Source organism: Myotis nattereri (assembly GCF_964212035.1).
Source record: "Myotis nattereri genome assembly, chromosome: 21".
NCBI lineage: Eukaryota > Metazoa > Chordata > Mammalia > Chiroptera > Vespertilionidae > Myotis > Myotis nattereri.
The window spans coordinates 1,969,909-1,988,866 of NC_138097.1; the positions used below are offsets into that span (position 1 = coordinate 1,969,909).

Consider the following 18,958-nt stretch of genomic DNA (forward strand, 5'->3'; position numbering starts at 1 on the left):
TGTCTGGGACCCCATGTCGCTGGAAGGTCACGGTCATGTCCCTTTTCCCGGCCTCACGGCCCAGGCCCCGCTCTGTGGGGGCCACAGACCCCCCTGGCCTGAGCTCACTGCTGGCTGTTAACTCCTGCACCCCGAGGAAGGGGGCAGGTGTCCGTCATCTTACTTGTTAGCCAATCCCAGGGGTTCCCCGCTTTGCTTGCTCCCGCCTCCCTGACCCATCCCCAGTGGGGTTCATGTCACCCACCTCCGCCCCTCCTTCGATTGCAACGTGTAAAAATAGGCGAAAGACAGCCCTTCTCCGGAGCATTCTCCCAGTCGGTTGAGGTTCTGCTTCCTGGAGATTGTGGGCAGTTTGGCTCAAATGAACTCGCGAAATGCTTTACAGGTTTGAATGTGTGTGGTTTCTTTTATGTTAACAGGACTATCTTTTTTGAGGTCATTTATAACAACCCGTTAGTCTCAGGTGTACTGTTGTGGTCCAAGCCCAGCAGGTCCAGGGGTCCCCAAAGGTGTGGACGGTGTCGGCGAAGAAGGAATGACATGGAGACAGCGTTCAGCTGATCAGCAGCCTAGCCAGGATCTCTAGCCAAGTTCTGGTCAGGATCTCCAGCGAAGTTCTGGTTAGGATCTCCAGCCAGGTTCTGTGTCCATGTTCTCTTGCTAGGTTCTCCAGCCAGGTTCTCCAGGTTCTCCAGCCAGGTTCTGTAGCCATGTTCCCTCGCTAGGTTCTGTCCAGGTTCTCCAGCCAGGTTCGGTCACCAGGTTCTCTTGCCATGTTCTATCCAGGTTCTGTAGCCAGGTTCTGTCTCTAGGTTCTTCAGCCAGGTTCTCTCGCTAGGTTCTGTCTCTAGGTTCTGTGGCCAGTTTCTGTCCAGGATCTTTTGCCATGTTCTCTCCAGCGAAGTTCTTCTGTTTCTAGGTTCTGTGTAGGTTCTGTGTCTAGGTTCTGTGTCTAGGTTGTATCCTGTTGTCTTGTTACATCTGTATTTATACCAGTTGATTCAATCCTATCAATCTCTATTCCAAAGGTTAGGGCGTTTCTTATCTCCATTCCAGGGAGTAAAGATTATGTAGCTTAAGCATGATTGTTCATAGTTAAAGTGATTAATTACCCGCCTGGCACTTAGTTAAGGGGTTTTATTCCCTCCCTAACTTCAGGGGAAAATCCCTACCTGGGGAAACAACCTTTCTCAGAGAGGAGACCTTGGTTAAAACACATAGTGCCAAGAAGGTGAGCAAACATATTAAGAACAGTATGCCATATATGCCAGGTCCCTTGAAACATATGCTGTGCAGATGTTTCTTCCCTGTAGCGACTGTGTCAAGCAGCAAGGATGGACCGGCTCTGGGCAGTGTACAACCTAATGGTTTGTTCGTTGTATCGGTTATGAAACTGTCACCCCACAATCCGTCTAGTTCACCCATCACCTCACATAGTGATAATATTTTTCCTTGTGATGAATACGTTGAAGAGTCTCTCTCTCAGCTACTTTCTTTTCTTTTCCTTTTTTTAAAAAAAAAATATTTTTATTGACTTCAGGGAGAAAGGAAGAGGGAGAGAGATAGAAATATCCATGATGAGAGAGAATCGTGGATCGGCTGCCTCCTGCACGCCCCACACTGGGGATGGAGCCCGCAACCCGGGCCTGTGCCCCGACCAGGAATCGAACCCTGACCTCCTGGTTCAGAGGTCAATGGTCAGCCCCTGAGCCATGCCGGCTGGGCTAAACTTATCCTTAAGAGGCTAGACCACACATGCATGTAAATGATCGTTTCTGCCTTTACTTATTTTATTTCACGTTTACTTATTCGGTTTACTATTGATTCTGTTGTTAGAACCTACACAACTCTTCTTGGGGCTGCGTTTTTGGGAACCGCCTTTTGCATCCAAAGAAAAATCAGGTCCAGCCCTGGCCAGTTTGACTCAATGGATAGAGCGTCAGCCTGCAGACCAAAGGGTCCCGGGTTCGATTCCAGTCAAGGGCATGTACCTTAGCTGCAGGCTCCCCCCTGGTCTGGGCCGTGGTCGGGGCACGTGCAGGAGGCAACCAATCGATGTTTCTCTCTCTCTCTCTCTCTCTCTCTCTCCCTCAAATCAATAAAAATATATCCTCATGTAAGGATTAAAAAATAGCTATAGTGCCCGGCCAGTGTGGCTCAGTGGTTGAGGTTCAATCTATGAACCAGGAGGTCACGGTTCGATTCTAGTCAAGGGCACAGGCCCGGGTTGCGGGCTCCATCCCCACTAGGGGGCGTGCAGGAGGCAGCCGATCCATGACTCTCTCTCGTCAATGATGTTTCTCTCTCCCTCTCCCTTCCTCTTAGACATCAATAAAAAAATATTTTTAAAAAGAACAATTATTATTATTATTATTATTATTATTTATTTTTGCTAGATAAACTTTCAGGAAACAGGAAGAACACGTCCTACTTACAGAGATGCGCAGGGCCTTTCGCCGTGATTCTCACACTCCGACTGCCCAGGGGCACCGCGATCACGTTTTCCTCCCCTAGGAGAGGACAAAGGACCAGGGTTGTCAATCAAACCTGGGGGCGGGGCGAAGCATCCCTAACACACTGCGGACACGAGAATTCTTTAAAGAGCTATTAGCTTTTGTGAGAGTGTGTGATCAATCACTTCAAAATGCAATGGGTGTTTAATTTTCAGGCATGCCTTTAACACTTATGTAAAACGGTTTTTGTACGCGTTCAATAGAAACTTATGTGGCCACTGGGTAAAGCTAGCAATAAAACTGCATATAAGCCTAACCAATGGACACACACCAGGGGGGTGAGGGCAGGAGTCGGGGGTGATGGTGATGGTGCTGATGGTGATGGTATTGGTGGGGTGATGGTGTTGGTGATGATGTTGGTGGGGTGATGGTGTTGGTGGGGTGATGGTGTTGGTGATAATGTTGGTGGGGTGATGGTATTGGTGGGGTGATGGTGATGGTGGTGGTGGTGGTGGTGATGGTGGTGATGGTGGTGGTGATGGTGGTGGTGGTGATGGTGGTGGTGGTGATGGTGATGGTGGTGGTGGTGATGGTGGTGGTGGTGGTGGTGGTGATGGTGATGGTGGTGGTGGTGATGGTGATGGTGGTGGTGATGGTGGTGGTGGTGGTGATGGTGGTGGTGATGGTGGTGGTGATGGTGGTGGTGGTGATGATGGTGGTGGTGGTGGTGATGGTGGTGGTGGTGGTGATGGTGGTGGTGGTGATGGTGGTGGTGGTGATGGTGATGGTGGTGGTGGTGGTGATGGTGGTGATGGTGATGGTGGTGGTGGTGGTGGTGGTGGTGATGGTGGTGGTGGTGGTGGTGGTGGTGGTGGTGATGGTGGTGGTGATGGTGGTGGTGGTGGTGGTGGTGATGGTGGTGGTGATGGTGGTGGTGGTGGTGGTGGTGATGGTGGTGGTGGTGATGGTGGTGGTGGTGGTGGTGATAGTGGTGGTGGTGGTGGTGGTGGTGATGGTGATGGTGATGGTGGTGGTGGTGGTGATGGTGGTGGTGGTGGTGTGGTGGTGATGGTGGTGGTGGTGGTGGTGGTGATGGTGGTGGTGGTGATGGTGGTGGTGATGGTGGTGGTGGTGGTGGTGGTGGTGGTGATGGTGGTGGTGATGGTGGTGGTGGTGGTGGTGGTGGTGGTGGTGATGGTGATGGTGATGGTGATGGTGGTGGTGATGGAGGTGGTGGTGATGATGATGGTGGTGGTGATGGTGGTGGTGGTGGTGGTGATGGTGGTGGTGGTGGTGGTGGTGGTGGTGGTGATGATGATGGTGGTGGTGGTGGTGGTGGTGGTGGTGATGGTGGTGGTGGTGATGGTGATGGTGGTGGTGGTGGTGATGGTGGTGGTGGTGATGGTGGTGGTGATGGTGGTGGTGATGGTGGTGGTGGTGATGGTGGTGGTGGTGGTGGTGATGGTGGTGGTGGTGGTGGTGGTGGTGGTGGTGATGGTGGTGGTGATGGTGGTGGTGGTGGTGGTGGTGGTGGTGGTGATGGTGGTGGTGGTGGTGATGGTGGTGGTGGTGGTGGTGGTGGTGGTGGTGATGGTGGTGGTGGTGGTGATGGTGGTGATGGTGGTGGTGGTGGTGGTGTGGTGGGTGGTGGTGATGGTGGTGGTGGTGGTGGTGGTGGTGGTGGTGGTGGTGGTGGTGGTGGTGGTGGTGGTGGTGGTGGTGATGGTGGTGATGGTGATGGTGGTGATGGTATTGGTGGGGTGATGGTATTGGTGGGGTGATGGTATTGGTGGGGTGATCGTGTTGGCGGTAATGGTGGTGGACAGGTAACTGGTTCCCGCTGAACACGTCCATTGTTTGAAATCTTCCAAATTTTAAATTGACATGTAGGGTAAGAGATCCTTGACCCTCTTAACCACCAAGCCATCTTCCAGGGCTCCCCTCGCCACCCTTTAAGGCCCTCTGCCTATTTTGTAAACTACCAGTGACAGGCAGTGTGAATAGTGGGCAAGATCACAGACTCTGGAGCCAGGCGACCTGGGCGGGCTATCAGCGCTGCCACTCACAATTCCTGTGTGACCTCGGGCAGGCCTCCCGCCTTCTCTGTGCCTCTCATGTCTGTACAGTCAGGATGACAAGAGCAGTTGTGTCCAGGGCTTGCTGAGAGGGTCCAATGAGGTCTTGATAAGTGTAAGTTATTAACACCACGCGGAGCACTTAGTATGCCCCAGGCATGTTGCTAAGCAACGAGATAAATTACCTCATTCAGTCCAATAACAACCCAGCTCTACAATGGAGGAAACAGAAGTGGCCCCAGCCGGTGTGGCTCAGTGGATAGAGCGTCAGCCTGCAGATCAAAGGGTCCCGGGTTCAATTCCGATCAAGGTTGCACTTACCTTGGTTGTAGGCTCCTCCTCAGCCTGGGCCCCTGGTCAGGGCAAGCGCAGAAGGCAACCAATCGATGTGTCTCTCTCACATCAATATTTCTGTCTTTCCCCCTCTCTCTTCCACCCTCTCTAAAATCAATGGAAAAATATCCTCGGGTGAGGATTTAAAAAAGAAAACTGAAGTTGCTTGGCCAGTGTTGCTCAGTCGTTGGGCATCAACTTATGAACCAGGAGGTCAGGGTTCGATTCCCGGTCAGGGCACAGGCCCGGGTTGCAGGCTTGATCCCCAGTGTGGGGCGTGCAGGAGGCAGCCGATCAGTGATCCTCTCTCATCACTGATGCTTCTATCTCTCCCTCTCCCTTCCTCTCTGAAATCAATAAAAATATTAAAAAATGTTTTAAAAGACTGAAGTTTTCAAAGTGTAAGTGACTGGCTTAAGATCAGAGGGTTCCGAATCAGTGGGGCTGGAGTCAGAACCAACATCGACACCCTGAACCCTTCGACCGGGAGGCCCCGTTTTAATTGTGTGAATTCCAACGCTTATGTTCATTGTAGGCGTTCCCGGCCTGGGTTGCACTTGCTGGATTTTGCAATCGCCGGGCTGACCGAAGGGCCCTGGAAGCCTGGGTCTGCTCCTCTCCCTCCCACACACATAGCTCAGGGCCAGCTGGTCCGAACATAGTTTTTCCATGTCTCATTTCCTGCCGCGGGTCCCAGCGTCTCTAAGTAGCAAGATGTCCAGGAAATGAGCTGTCCACACAGTATTAACCAATTGATAAGCATTAGCTGTGGGCTAGAGCACTATCATTTATAACAGCTGATTTATCCTATATAATAAAAGCCTAATATGCTAAGTGTCTGGTCGTCTGTTCAACCGATCAAAGTGTAATATGCTAATGATATGCTAAGGCAGCTCAACCACTCACTATGACATGCACTGACCACCAGGGGGCAGGCGCTGGGACTAGTAGGTTAGCTTGCTGCTGGGGTCCAGCTGATCAGGACTGAGTGAGAAGGCTGGACCCGCCCTGGAGCCCTCCAGGGGCCCCTCCCTGCAGCCAGCCCGCCCCATAAAGGGGAACAGCCAGATCCCACCCGTGAGTGCACAAATTCGTGCACCGGACCTCTAGTTTTCACTATAAACTCCAAGGAGAATGATACCAACCTAAATAGATGCGCTCCCTGGTAATACAAGGAGAGAGCTACTCTAGTCACTTTGGCAACCTCATTCCTACTTTTTTTAAAATATATATTTTTATTGATGTCAGAGAGGAAGGGAGAGGGAGTGAGAGATAGAAACATCCATGATGAGAGAGAATCATGGATCGGCTGCCTCCTGCACGCCCACCACTGGGGATCAAGCCCACAACCCAGGCATGTGCCCTGACCGGGAATCAAACCCAGGACCCTTCAGTCTGTAGGCCAACACTCTATCCACTGAGCCAAACTGGCCAGGACCCTACCTTTTTTTTAAAAAAAAAGTATATCTATTGGGCCCTGGCAGGTGTGGCTCAGTGGATAGAGCGTTGGCCTATGGACTGAATGGTTCCCGGGTTCTACTCTGGTCAAGGGCACATGCTGGAGTTTGGGGCTCGATCCCTAGTGGGCGGTGAGCAGGAGGCAGCTGATCCATGATTCTCTTTCATCATTGATGTCTCTCTCTCTCTCTCTCTCCCTCTCCCGTCCTCTCTGAAGTCAATACAAATGTATATTTTTTAAAAAGTATATTTATTGGGGTGACATTGGTTTTATTTCGAATTGCTGGTTTTCATTGTTTTCCATGTGGCTGGTTGCCCTGGCCATTTTGGCTCAGTGGATAGAGTGTCGGCCCTAGAACCGAAGTGTCCTGGGTTTGAGTCTGGCTGAGGGCATGTACCTAGGTTGCCGGAGCGGGAGGCAACTAATCCATGTGTCTCTCTCATATCGATGTTTCTCTGTCTCTCTCCCCTCCTCCTTTCTACTCTCTCTAAAAATCAATGGGAAAAAAATACATCCTCATGTGAGGATTAGCAACAACAACAAAATGTGGCTGTTGGCTTTTTGCTGAATAAAACCTTCTGTCTGGCATTTTTTCATGTTATATTTCTTGACCCTGCATTTAGTTCCTCCTGCTACCAGGGTTCAAGTACACACACACCCTTCCCACAAACCCCCATGCCCAAGGAATAAAGGAGTTTTTAAGCAGGAAACAAAGTATCTGAATAAATTCTAATAATCTATATATATAAATGCCTAAGCAACAGGTTGACTGTTCGACTGGTGGCTATGGCATGCACTGACCACAAGGGGTCAGACCCTCAACACACAGTCATGGAAACATGGAACAGACTGATGAATCTCAGAGGGAAGGGGGGAGGGGGAGGGCAGGAAGAGATGAATGCCCTGGTGGGGTCCCTCGGCCTGGCCTGGGGGGGTCGGGCCAAAACCAGTTCTCCAACATCCCCCGAGGGGGCCCGGGTTGCGAGAGGGTGCAGGCCAGGCTGAAGGACCCCACCAGTGCAGGAATCCGTGCACTGGGCATCTAGTAATAATAACTCCATGCCCGGCCAGCATGGCTCAGTAGTTGAGCATCTACTTATGAACCAGGAGGCTGTGGTTCGATTCCTGGTCAGGGCACATGTCCGGGTTGCGGGCACGATCCCCAGTGTGGGGCGGGCAGGAGGCAGCCAATCCATGATTCTTTCTCATCATGGATGTTTCTCTCTCTCTCTCCCTTTCCCTCTGAATTCTCTGAGATCAATAAAAATATACTTTAAAAAAATGTGCAAGAGCCCAGACCAGACAAGCTCAGCAAACTCATTCATTGGCCCCAGGCATGCCTGCCCTTAGGCGGATGAGACCAAAACAAGGGACAAACCCGGAAATACAACTGGGCCCCCAAGTGCTGAGCCCAGACTCTTCAGACCAAGGTGTTGGCTTCCTGGTTGCTGTGTGTAGAGTTTTCTCTATTTATTTGTTTATTTGTTTATTTATTTACTAGAGTCCCAGTGCATGAAATTTGTGCATGGGGGAGGGAGAGGAAGGGTGTCCCTCGTCCCGGCCTGCACCCTCTCCAATCCGGGACCCCTCGGGGGATGTCCAACTGCCGGTTTCGGCCCGATCCCTGTGGGCCTAAACTGGAAGTTGCACATCCCTCTCGCAATCTGGGACCACTGGCTCCTAACTGCGTACCTGCCTGATCGCCCCTCACCAAACTGCCTTCCGGCCTGATTGCCCCTAACTGCCCTCCTCTGCTGGCCCGATTGCCCCTAACTGCCCTCCCCTGCTGGCCTGATCTCCCCTAACTGCTCTCCCCTGCTGGCCTGATTGCCCCTAACTGTCCTCCCCTGCTGGCCTGATCGCCCCTAACTGCCCTCCCCTGCTGGCCTGATTGCCCCTAACTGCCCTCCCCTGCTGGCCTGATTGCCCCTAACTGCTCTCCCCTGCTGGCCTGATCTCCCCTAACTGCTCTCCCCTGCTGGCCTGATTGCCCCTAACTGCCCTCCCTTGCTGGCCTGATTGCCCCTAACTGCTCTCCCCTGCTGGCCTGATCTCCCCTAACTGCTCTCCCCTGCTGGCCTGATTGCCCCTAACTGTCCTCCCCTGCTGGCCTGATCGCCCCTAACTGCTCTCCCCTGCCGGCCTGATTGCCCCTAACTGCTCTCCCCTGCTGGCCTGATTGCCCCTAACTGGCCCTGCCTCAGCCCCCTGCCTACCGTGGCTTTGTCTAATCGACCCAGTCTAATTAGCATATTACCCTTTATTAATATAGATCTGTTTATTTATTTATTTGTTTATTTATTTTAATATATTTGTGTTGATTTCAGAGGGGAAGACAGAGGGAGAGAGAGAGATAGAAACATCCATGATGAGAGAGCATCGTGGACTGGCTGCCCCCTGCATGCCCCACACTGGGGATCATGCCCACAACCCAGGCCTGTGCCCTGACCAGGAATCGAACCGTGATCCCCTGGTTCATAGGTGGGTGCTCAACCCCTGAGCCAGGAGGCCGGACCTGGCTGCTGCTTTTCGAGTTTTTAGCGTTTTCCCAGCGGCCTCCAGTCCCCGGTTCCCACACCCAGAGCTGTTTGCGCCAGTGGCCGCCTCAGGCCCCCGCCTCCCTTTGCACAGGAAATGCACGCGCGTTGTGTCTGGATGCGTTTCTGACCTGCTCTGAGCAAAGGCTTTGGCTCCAGCCCTCCCGCCTGGAACCTGCCGCCCCCGCGATGGGGAGGGTGGCCCGGGAGCCTCCTCGTGCATCGTCCCTGGGGGCACCTCCCTGCCGGGTCCCCCCTCCTGCGCGGCCCAGGGAGGTCGCTGCCCGTGCCCTTGACCGGAATCGAACCAGGGACCCTTCGGTCCACAGGCTGGACGCTCTATCCACTGAGCCACACCGGCCAGGGCCCCCACACTTCTTTCCTTCTTTTTTTTAATTTTTTTGTAAATATATTTTTATTGATGTCAGAGAGGAATGAATGGAGAGGGAGAGAGAGAAACATCAATGATGAGAGAGAATCATGGATCGGCTGCCTCCTGCACACCCCCTACTGGGGATCGAGCCCACAACCGGGGCATGTCCCTTCAGTGGAATTGAACCCAGGACCTTTCTGTTCCCAGGCTGGATGCTCTATCCACTGAGCCACACCGGCCGGGGCTCTGCCTCCTTTTTGGAATTACTTCTCCCTTTAGCCTCCGTGACACCTTCCTTGCTGTAATCAACATCTGATGACAACCTGCAGGCCAGTGCAGCCTGCGGCCTACGTTGTAAATAAAGTTTTATTGGGACACAGCCGTGCCGTGGGTTCCCAGGTCATCTGTGGGCGCTTCGGCACCGCCATGGGGGGGACGGCTGAGTGGGTGAGAGACCCCTGTACCCTCCCACCCCCCGCCCCAGAGCCCTAATACATGTATATCCGGTCCTTTACAGAAAAGCGTAGTGACACCCAAATTAAAGCCTTTTTTTAAAGGCAGGTATTTTTTAAAAGGCAGGTATCACTGAAATGAAAAGATGGACATTTCTGAATATATAAAGTTTAGAAACCATTCGTTCTAAAAGCACAAAACGGTATTTAACATCCAGTGACAACCCGAGAGCAACATTGGAAATAGGTATAACGGACAACAGGCCAGCTTTTGTGAAATAGTCAACCTTCACAACGGCGAGGAAAACATCCAAAGGGGAAATGCCGCTAACTGGACAATTAAAATGCAGGGATTAGATAAATAAATAAATAAATAAAATGTAGGAATGAGCCACAATGACAATATTTTTACCTTGTTGGCAATCAAAGGGAGGCAAATAAAAGAAATGATGACCTCATGGTTTACCGAAAAAGTCGGCAAATGTTTAAAAATAAAGATTCTCTTGCCCACCTGGTGTGGCTCAGTGGTTGAGCCTCGACCTAGGAACCAGGAGGTCAGGGTTCGATTCCCGGTCAGGGCACAGGCCCGGGTTGTGGACTCGATCCCCAGCGTGGGGCGTGCAGGAGGCGGCCGGTCCATGATTCTCTCTCATCATGGGTGTTTCTCTCTCTCTCTCCCTCTCGCTTCTTCTCTGAAAACAATAAAGCTACATGAAAAAAATAAAAAATGAAAAAAGTAAAAATAGTCGTACTCGGTGTTGGCCAAGGTTTCAAGAAACAGGTACCCTCAGAAGTAGCCACAGGAACAAAACTTTGACAGAGTTTTCAGAAGATGTATGACTTTCAGGAAACTGCTGAGCAGCTCTTTCCACCCGAAAGCTTAGGGTTAGGAAAGTGTTGACCTGGTAACATAGATGGTCTACAGCCCATTTAGGTTTGTTTTTGTGTGTGTGTGTTTTAATTATTTAAGGCAAACTTTATTGATTTATTTTAAATTAGAGGCCCGGTGCATGAAATTTATTGGTCCCTCAGCCTGGCCTGCACCCTCTCCAATCCGGGACCTCTCGGGGGATGTCCAACTGCTGGGTTCGGGCCTAAACCGGCAGTCAGACATCCCTCTCACAATCCAGGACTGCTGGTTCTTAACTGCTCACCTGCCTACCTGCCTGATGCCCCTAACCACTCTGCCTGCTGGCCTGATCGCCCCTAACTGCCCTCCCCTGCCAGCCTGATTGCCCCTAACTGCCTCTGCCTCGGCCCCTTCCACCGTGGCTTTGTCCGGAAGCACATCCAGAAGATGTCCAGTCTAATTAGCATATTGCCCTTTTATTAGCATAGATAAGGCATGTGAAAATGTGGGCCCAGAATTAAACAAACTTTCCAAGTAACTTCTGGTTGCTGTATAATGGGAGACTAGAAACATAAAATTGTATGCTATCACTGCATAAAATGGAAAACACATATTTCCCAAGTTTCAGCAAAATGAACTCCTCTTAGACAATATCATTAAGTCGCCGGCAAGTTACTGGGTGGCATCCAGCTTCTACCAAAAGCTTCTTGTCGTGAATTTTAGAATAACCCACTTTTATAAAGCCACTGTTCTGTCCTTGGACAAATACTGACATTCCAGGGCATTTCGGTTGCTCTCATTTTAAGAAGTCAAACTAACAAAACGAATGCATTTCTCAAGGTTAATCGAATCCAAGCGCAGGGGTCCTGGGGACAGCACAGCGTTGAATGAAACCAAATCTATCTGCGGAAAGGCAGGCGCATTTCGCGTTCGGGTACCGTCGCACGGGGGGGGGGGGGGGGGGACACCTACTTTTCTCAGGAGACACGTGTGGCTTGGCCTGTCCCCGCACCAGCCTGCAGGTGGAGCCGTTGCCCGCGCACACCCCGCAGCTGTCCTCCTTGGCGTGACTCCCCAGCTGCCGGTCACAGCCCACCGCCTGCGACAGAGCAGGTGTCAGAGCCGTGAGAACGGGATGCAATTGCTTTCATATTAACGGGGATTTCCTTCCTTTTTTTAAATTATTTTTTTTATTAATCTCAGAGAGGAAGGGAGAGGGAGAGAGAGAGAAACATCAATGAGGAGAGAGAATCATGGATCGGCTGCCTCCTGCACGCCCCCTACTGGGGATTGAGCCTGCAACCCAGGCATGTGCCCTGACCGGGAATCAAAGCGTGACCTCCTGGTTCATAAGTTGACACTCAACTACTGAGCCACCCTGGCCGGGCAGGGGATATTTTGAGATTCCTACAGGGCAGTCAGGGCGAAGCGTTACACTTGCTCTGGCATTTCCCGAAGGTGAGAGGGACAGGTTTAAGCCTCACTGAATGCCCTCCGACAACGTCCGGCAGGTCAGAGGCGTCCAGCAGGAATACTCAGCCATTGGCCAGGGGTGCCTCTGGGAGGGCACCTCTGAGAAGAGATCCAATTATTTGATGGGCAGCTGAATCCAATGACTTTTAGGATCCTTCCATCCTGATGATAGCTATACTAATAAAAGGGTAATATGCTAATTAGACCAGGAGACCTCTCCGGAGACCTTCCGGATGTCCTTCTGGACAAAGCCATGGTGGTGGGGCCGAGGCAGAGGCAGTTAGGGGCGATCAGGCTGGCAGGAGAGGGCAATTGGGGGTGATCAGTCTGGCAAGGGAGAGCGGTTGGGGGTGATCAAGCTGGCAGGGGAGGGCAATTGGGGGCGATCAGAACGGCAGGGGGGGCAGTTAGGGGTGTTCAGGCTGGAAGGGTGGGCAGTTGGGGGTGATCAGGCCAGAAGAGGGGGGGTAGTTGGAGGTGATCAGGCTGGCAGGCACAATGGTTAGGGGCGATCAGGCAGGCAGGCAGGTGAGAGGTTAGGAGCCAGTGGTCCCAGATTGCGAGAGGGACCCACAGGGATCGAGCCTAAACCAGCATTCGGACATCCCCCAAGGGGTCCCAGATTGGAGAGCGTGCAGGCCGGGCTGAGGGACCGCCCTCCCCCGTGCACGAATTTCGTGCACCAGGCCTCTAGTGGTTTTATAAAGAGAGTAGTAAAATAGTAGTAGCAATACTTGATTTTTATTGAATGCTTGCCATGTGCCAGGCATTGGGCCAAGCACATTATAAAGACACTAGGGGCCCTGTGCACGAATTCATGCACCAGTGGGGTTCCTTGGCCTGACCTGAGGGATTGGGCCCAAACCGGCTCTCCGACATCTCCCAAGGGGTCCCGGATTGAGAGAGGGCGCAGGCAGGGCCGAGGGACCCCACTGGTGCACGATCGGGGCTGGGGAGGGACAGGGGAGGTTGGCCAGCCGGGGCAGGGAGGGACTGCAGAAGGTCTCCAGGGCATGTCCGGCCCATCTTTCTCAGTCCCGATCTGCCGGACCCCTGGTGGTCAGTGCACATCATAGCGAGGGGTTGAGCAGCCTTACTATATCATTAGCATATTACGCTTTGATTGGTTGAATGGATGACTGGACACTTAGCATATTAGCCTTTTATTATACAGGATTATTTCATTTAATCTTTCCATCAACCTTATAATATACTTGGTACCTTTTATCTCTGTTTTTTGTTTTAATATGTTTTTATTGATTTCAGAGAGGAAGGGAGAGGGAGAGAGAGAGAGAAACATCAATGATGAGAGAGAATCATGGATCGGCTGCCTCCTGCACGCCCCACACTGGGGATTGAGCCCCCAACCCGGGCATGTGCCCTGACCGGGAATTGAACCGTGACCTCCTGGTTCATAGGTCGATGTCCAACCACTGAGCCACACCAGCCAGGCCCTTCAATCTCTGTTTTTACAAATAAGGCATCTGAATGTTCCTGAGGCTAAACAACTTTCCGACATTACACAGCTAGTGTATCATGTCAGTAATGGTTTTATTTATTTTTATTTATTTAATTAATTAATTTATTTATTTTTTTCTTTTCAATTTACAGGCAAACCTTGTTTTATTTCAGTAAAGGTTTTAGAAAAAATCCAGGTCATCTGACGCCAACATCTTAACACCAGTCTACACCTTCCTCCCCTTTCGTATCAGCGGACGGATGATGAAGAACCCAGTGACAGCCCTGGCTGGTGTGGCCCAGTGGATGGAGCGTCGGCCTGCAGACCAACGGGCCCCGGGTTCGATTCCGATCAAGGGCACGTCCCTTGGTTGCAGATGGTCAGGGCGCGTGCAGGAGGCAACCCGTCGATGTGTCTCTCTCACATTGACGTGTCTCTCTGTCTCTCCCCCTCCCTTCCACTCTCCCTAAAAATCAGTGGGAAAATATCCTCGGGTGAGGATTAACAACAACAACAACAAAAATAACCCACAAAAAACCAAAGCCAGTTACCGGGGCCGCCATCGTAATATTTACAGGCACATGTGGAACGACTTACGAGGGATTGATTTTGGAAACGCACTTGCAAGTTTGGGATTCAATCAGTGAGTCACTGACATCCATGCAACCCTCTCCGAGGGGAGTAATATTCCACGATTAAATGACAGACGCGCAGGTCCTGGGCCAAGAGCTGTCCTCACACGGGTGGGGCTGGGGGGAGGGGGGTCCCCGAGCACTGGAGTGAGCATCGCCCTCTCTGAGGCCGGTCCGAAGGGCGTGGTGTAAGAGCTCGGATGGGCTTTTCTGGAAGAGTGTTTAGGCCCTAGGGCCTTGCAAGACCTAGGGCAGTGATGGCGAACCTTTCGAGCTCGGCGTGCCAGCATTTCGAAAAACCCTAACTTGACTCTGGTGCCGTGTCACATATAGACATTTTTTGATATTTGCAACCATCGTCAAACAAAGATTTTTATTTTTGATATTTATTTTACATATTTAAATGCCATTGAACAAAGAAAAATCGACCAAGAAAATGAGTTCATAGGTTCACCATCCCTGACCTAGGGCAATAGGACACCTCCCTGAGCTCCTCTGTTTGATTCCTAACTTTTAAAAATATATTTTTTTATTGATCTCAGAGAGAAAGGGAGGGAGAGAGAGATAGAAACCAATGATAAGAGAGATCATGGATTGACAGCCTCCTGCACGTCCCCCACTGGGTTCAAGCCAGAAACCCGGGCGTGTGCCCTGACCGGGAATCGAACCCTGACCTCCCGGTTCATAGGTCGATGCTCAACCACTGAGCCACGCCGGCCGGGCATGACTACTGTTTTGTTTTGTTTTTTAAATATATTTTATTGATTTTTTACAGAGAGGGACAGAGAGTCAGAAACATCGATGAGAGAAACATCGATCAGCTGCCTCCTGCACACCCCCCACTGGGGATGTGCCCGCAACCCAGGCATGTGCCCTTGACCAGGATCGAACCCGGGACCCTTGAGTCCACAGGCCGACGCTCTATCCACTGAGCCAAACCGGTTAGGGCATGACTACTGTTTTTGAAACGACCGTAATAGGGAAGATGGAATACTAGCCACTCATTATTTTAATTTTTTTTCCACCCAGATTTCAAAGGAATGGAGGTGGAATCCTACCTTGTCAAAGCCGCCTCTAAAGTATCCCCTCAGCGTGTGCCAAGGCCCTGAGTCCCACCCCCTCACAGCCCCGTGGGGTTGGTTCTGACTCAGCCCCACCCATCAGCGCGGCCTTCGCTGGTGTGGCTCAGTGGATAGAGCATCGGCCTGCAGACTGAAGGGTCCCAGGTTCAATTCCGGCCAAGGGCACATGCCTGGGTTGTGGCCCGATTCCCTCCCACCCCAGGTTCTCTCTCATCATTGATGTTTCCATCTCTCTATCTCTCTCCCTTCCTCTCTGAAATCAATGAAAAAATACATATATTAAGAAAAAAAGAATATGGTTCCTTAAATGTTAAGAAGAAAAAATAAAGAATGCATTCATGCTAACTTTTCAGCAAATAAGTCACTGCCCCTAAAGACGCCAAACAATGAATTCATGAATTCGTGTCAGCAAAACAATGAATGAAAAAGCTCAGAGAACCGAGCAATGCTAACCTTTCAAAGCAGTGGTTCTCAGAGTGGGGTCCTGGGACCTTGTTAAATATGCAAATTCTCAGCCTGGCTGGCGTGGCTCAGTGGCTGAGCGTCGACCTATGAACCAGGAGGTCCCGGGTTCGATTCCCGGTCAGGGCACAGGCCAGGGTTGCGGCTCCATCCCCAGTGTGGGGCGTGCAGGAGGCGGCCGGTCCATGATTCTCTCTCATCATGGATGTTTCTCTCCCTCCCTTTCCCTTCCTTTCTGAAATCAATAAAAATATATTTTAAACATAAAATAGCCCTGGCTGATTGGGCTCAGTGGATAGAGCATCCAGCTTTGGACTAAAGGGTCCTGGGTATTCGATTCCGGGTCAGGGCACAGGCCAGGGTTGCGGCTCGATCCCCAGTGGGGGGCGTGCAGGAGGCGGCCGATCCATGGTTCATTCTCTCAGCATGTTTCTATCTCACTCTCCCTCTCTCCCTTCCTCTCTGGAATCAATAACATAAAATGTATAAAATAAGTAAACAAAATAAAAATTTAAAAATAAAATAAATGGAAAACATAAAAATGTTTATATTTTATATAAATATAAAGAATATAAATATATATAATATATATTTAAAAATTTAAACAACAACCACAACTACAAAAAACAACCCCGAATCCACAGCTGTGGAACTGGATCCCTGAGGGAGGGCTAAAAAAAAAAAAAAAAAAAAAGTACCATGTGCAGGTGCGCAGTTTGCACTAATTGTAGCATCGGTTGTGCTGACAATAAAACCCACACGGCCTTCTCCAAAAATAAATAAATGAATGAATAAATAAATAAATTTTGACACGACTATATTAATTTTTAAATAAATAGCCATGACATGTACACCAAGTTTTGTTGCCTTTACGTAATACGAATGTGATTCAAAATATTACATTTTCTTGAATTTGACGGAAGAAAAAGAAACTGAAGTGAAACTAGAAAGGGCTGAACTCCAGATAAATGTTTCTTCGAAACAAGAGACATTCGTTCCTAAAAGATTCTTCTAAAGTTAAAGAAAAGATTAAGGAAAACATTAAGCCATTGGGTTTCTACATTTAAAAAAAAGCTACGTGCTTCTTAATGGACATATGTTTACGTTTACATGGAGTAAACCTTCATCTCCCATCTCATGAAACGCAGACGACGCCCCTGATGTCTGAACGAAGCAAAAAGAAAAGCCTTTTTTTTTCATATTAAAAACTTTGAAACCTGCCGGAACCGGTGTGGCTCAGTGGATAGAGCGAGGCCTGCGGACTGAAGGGTCCCGGGTTCGATTCCGGTCAAGGGCATGTGCCTGGGTTGCGGGCACATCCCCAGTAGGGGGTGTGCGGGAGGCAGCTGATTGGTGTTTCTCTCTCATCGATGTTTCTAACTCTCTATCTCTCTCCCTTCCTCTCTGTAAAAAAATCAATAAAATATATATTTTTTAAAAAATTAAAAAATAAAAAAAATAAAAACTTTAAAACCTAAAAAAAAAAATTCTCCTTCTCCTTCTTGGGAGGGGGCGTGGTGCGTGCAGAGAAGGGGGCGTGGCCTTGCAGGGAAAGGGGCGTGGCCTTGCGGAGACGGGGCGTGGCGCCTGCGGGGAAGGGGCGTGGCTTACCTGGCAGGTGCCGCTGATGCACATGTCCAGGGAGTCGCTATGGCAACGCGTCCCGTCCAGCACCTTGGGCGCCAGCTCCACCACCAGCGCCTGGCCGCGCGCGTGGCACTTGAGCGCGCAGGGCGCGGCGGGGTCGTTGTACCGCGGCAGCCACTCGTAGTAGCGGCCCTGGTACTGCACGTCGTTGTAGGCGGAGCACTGCTGGGCTCGGAAGTCCTCGGCGTCCGGCGGGCAGTCCTGGCGGGAGAGGTCAAGGGTCACCCGTGACGTGGGGTCCATGGGAGGCTGGACACGTGGACCCGCGTCCCATGTGACCACACCCCTGCCCCCTCCACGCCTCTCTCCCATGAGCCACCGCCTTCCTTCTCAACATTCAAAACAGAATCCGTAGCCCCGGCCGGTGTGGCTCAGTGGATAAGCGTTGGCCTGCAGACCCAAGGGTCCCGGGTTCGATTCCGGTCAAGGGCACTTTGGTTTGCAGGCTCTGCCCCGGCCCGGGCCCTGATCAGGGCTCGTGCAGGAGGCAACCCATCCATGTGTATCTCTCATATCGATGTTTCTCTGTCTCTCCCTCTCCCTTCCGCTCTCTCTAAAAATCAATGGAAAAATATCCTCAGGCCCTGGCCGGTTTGGCTCAATGGATAGAGCGTCGGCCTGAGGACTGAAGGGTCCCAGGTTCGATTCCGGTCAAGGGCACATGCCCAGGTTTCCGGCTTGATCCCAGTGGGGGGCGTGCAGGAGGCAGCCAGTCAATGATTCTCTCTCATCATTGATATTTCCATCTCTCTCTCCCTCTCCCTTCCTCTCTGAAATCAATAAAGATATATATATTTTTAAAAAAGGAACATGCAATTACATTTTTAAAAAATATCCTCAGGTGAGGATTAAGAAATAAAAGAAGAAAAGAAAAGAAGGGGGACATATACATACACTGGGCTACTGCTCAGCCGCGAAAGGTGATGAAATATTGCCATTTTTCTCACCGTGGACGGATCTGAGGGAACTTACTATGCTCCATGCGATCAGGCAGCGGGAGGACAAAACAAAAATGCATGGTTTCACTCCGATGTGGGATATGAAACAGAACAAGAACAAACAAACAAAAACGCATCCACAGGCACAGACCACGGGCCGGTTGTCGGCAGAAGGGACGGAGGCTGGGGGTCACGAGTTTGGTGATGGGCGGGCAGCAGCCTTGCTAGTGAGCCCGCTGCCCTGTGCACAGAGAAAGAACTAGAACTGCGGTTCTCAACCTGCGGGTCGCGACCCCTTTGGGGGTCGAATGACCCTTTCACAGGGGTCGCCTAAGACCATCGGAAAAACACTTCTATCATTACAGGTTGTTTCTGTGATGAATCGCTGTGCTTTCATGATGTTCCATGTGTAACAATGAAATTGGGGGTCGCCACAGCATGAGGAGCTGTATGAAAGGGTCGCGGCGTGAGGAAGGCTGAGAACCGCTGAATTAGAGTGTTATAACCCTGACACTTACATAACGTTATAAACCAATGCCACCTCAATATTAAAAAGGATAAGGTGTGTCAGCCTTCCGCACGTGTGTGATGTCCCGAGTTACCCATCGTTCTCCTTAACTCGTTTTTATTTTTAAATATGTTTTTATTGGTTTCAGAGAGGAAGGGAGAGGAAGAGAGAGAGAGGAACATCCATGATGAGAGAGAGTCATGGATCGGCTGCCTCCAGCACGCC

At 50.8% G+C, this 18,958-nt stretch overlaps 1 protein-coding gene across 1 annotated transcript in view; it reads right to left on the reverse strand.

The window, feature by feature from the left end:
- Nucleotides 1-18,958, reverse strand: part of ADAMTSL3 (ADAMTS like 3) — a gene marked incomplete at both ends in the record, with an annotated part of 105,926 nt that overhangs the window by 53,697 nt on the left and 33,271 nt on the right. The window contains 2 exon segments of the mRNA XM_081114674.1: nt 11,505-11,631; nt 17,252-17,488. Coding sequence (XP_080970800.1) covers nt 11,505-11,631; nt 17,252-17,488 — 364 coding nt within the window.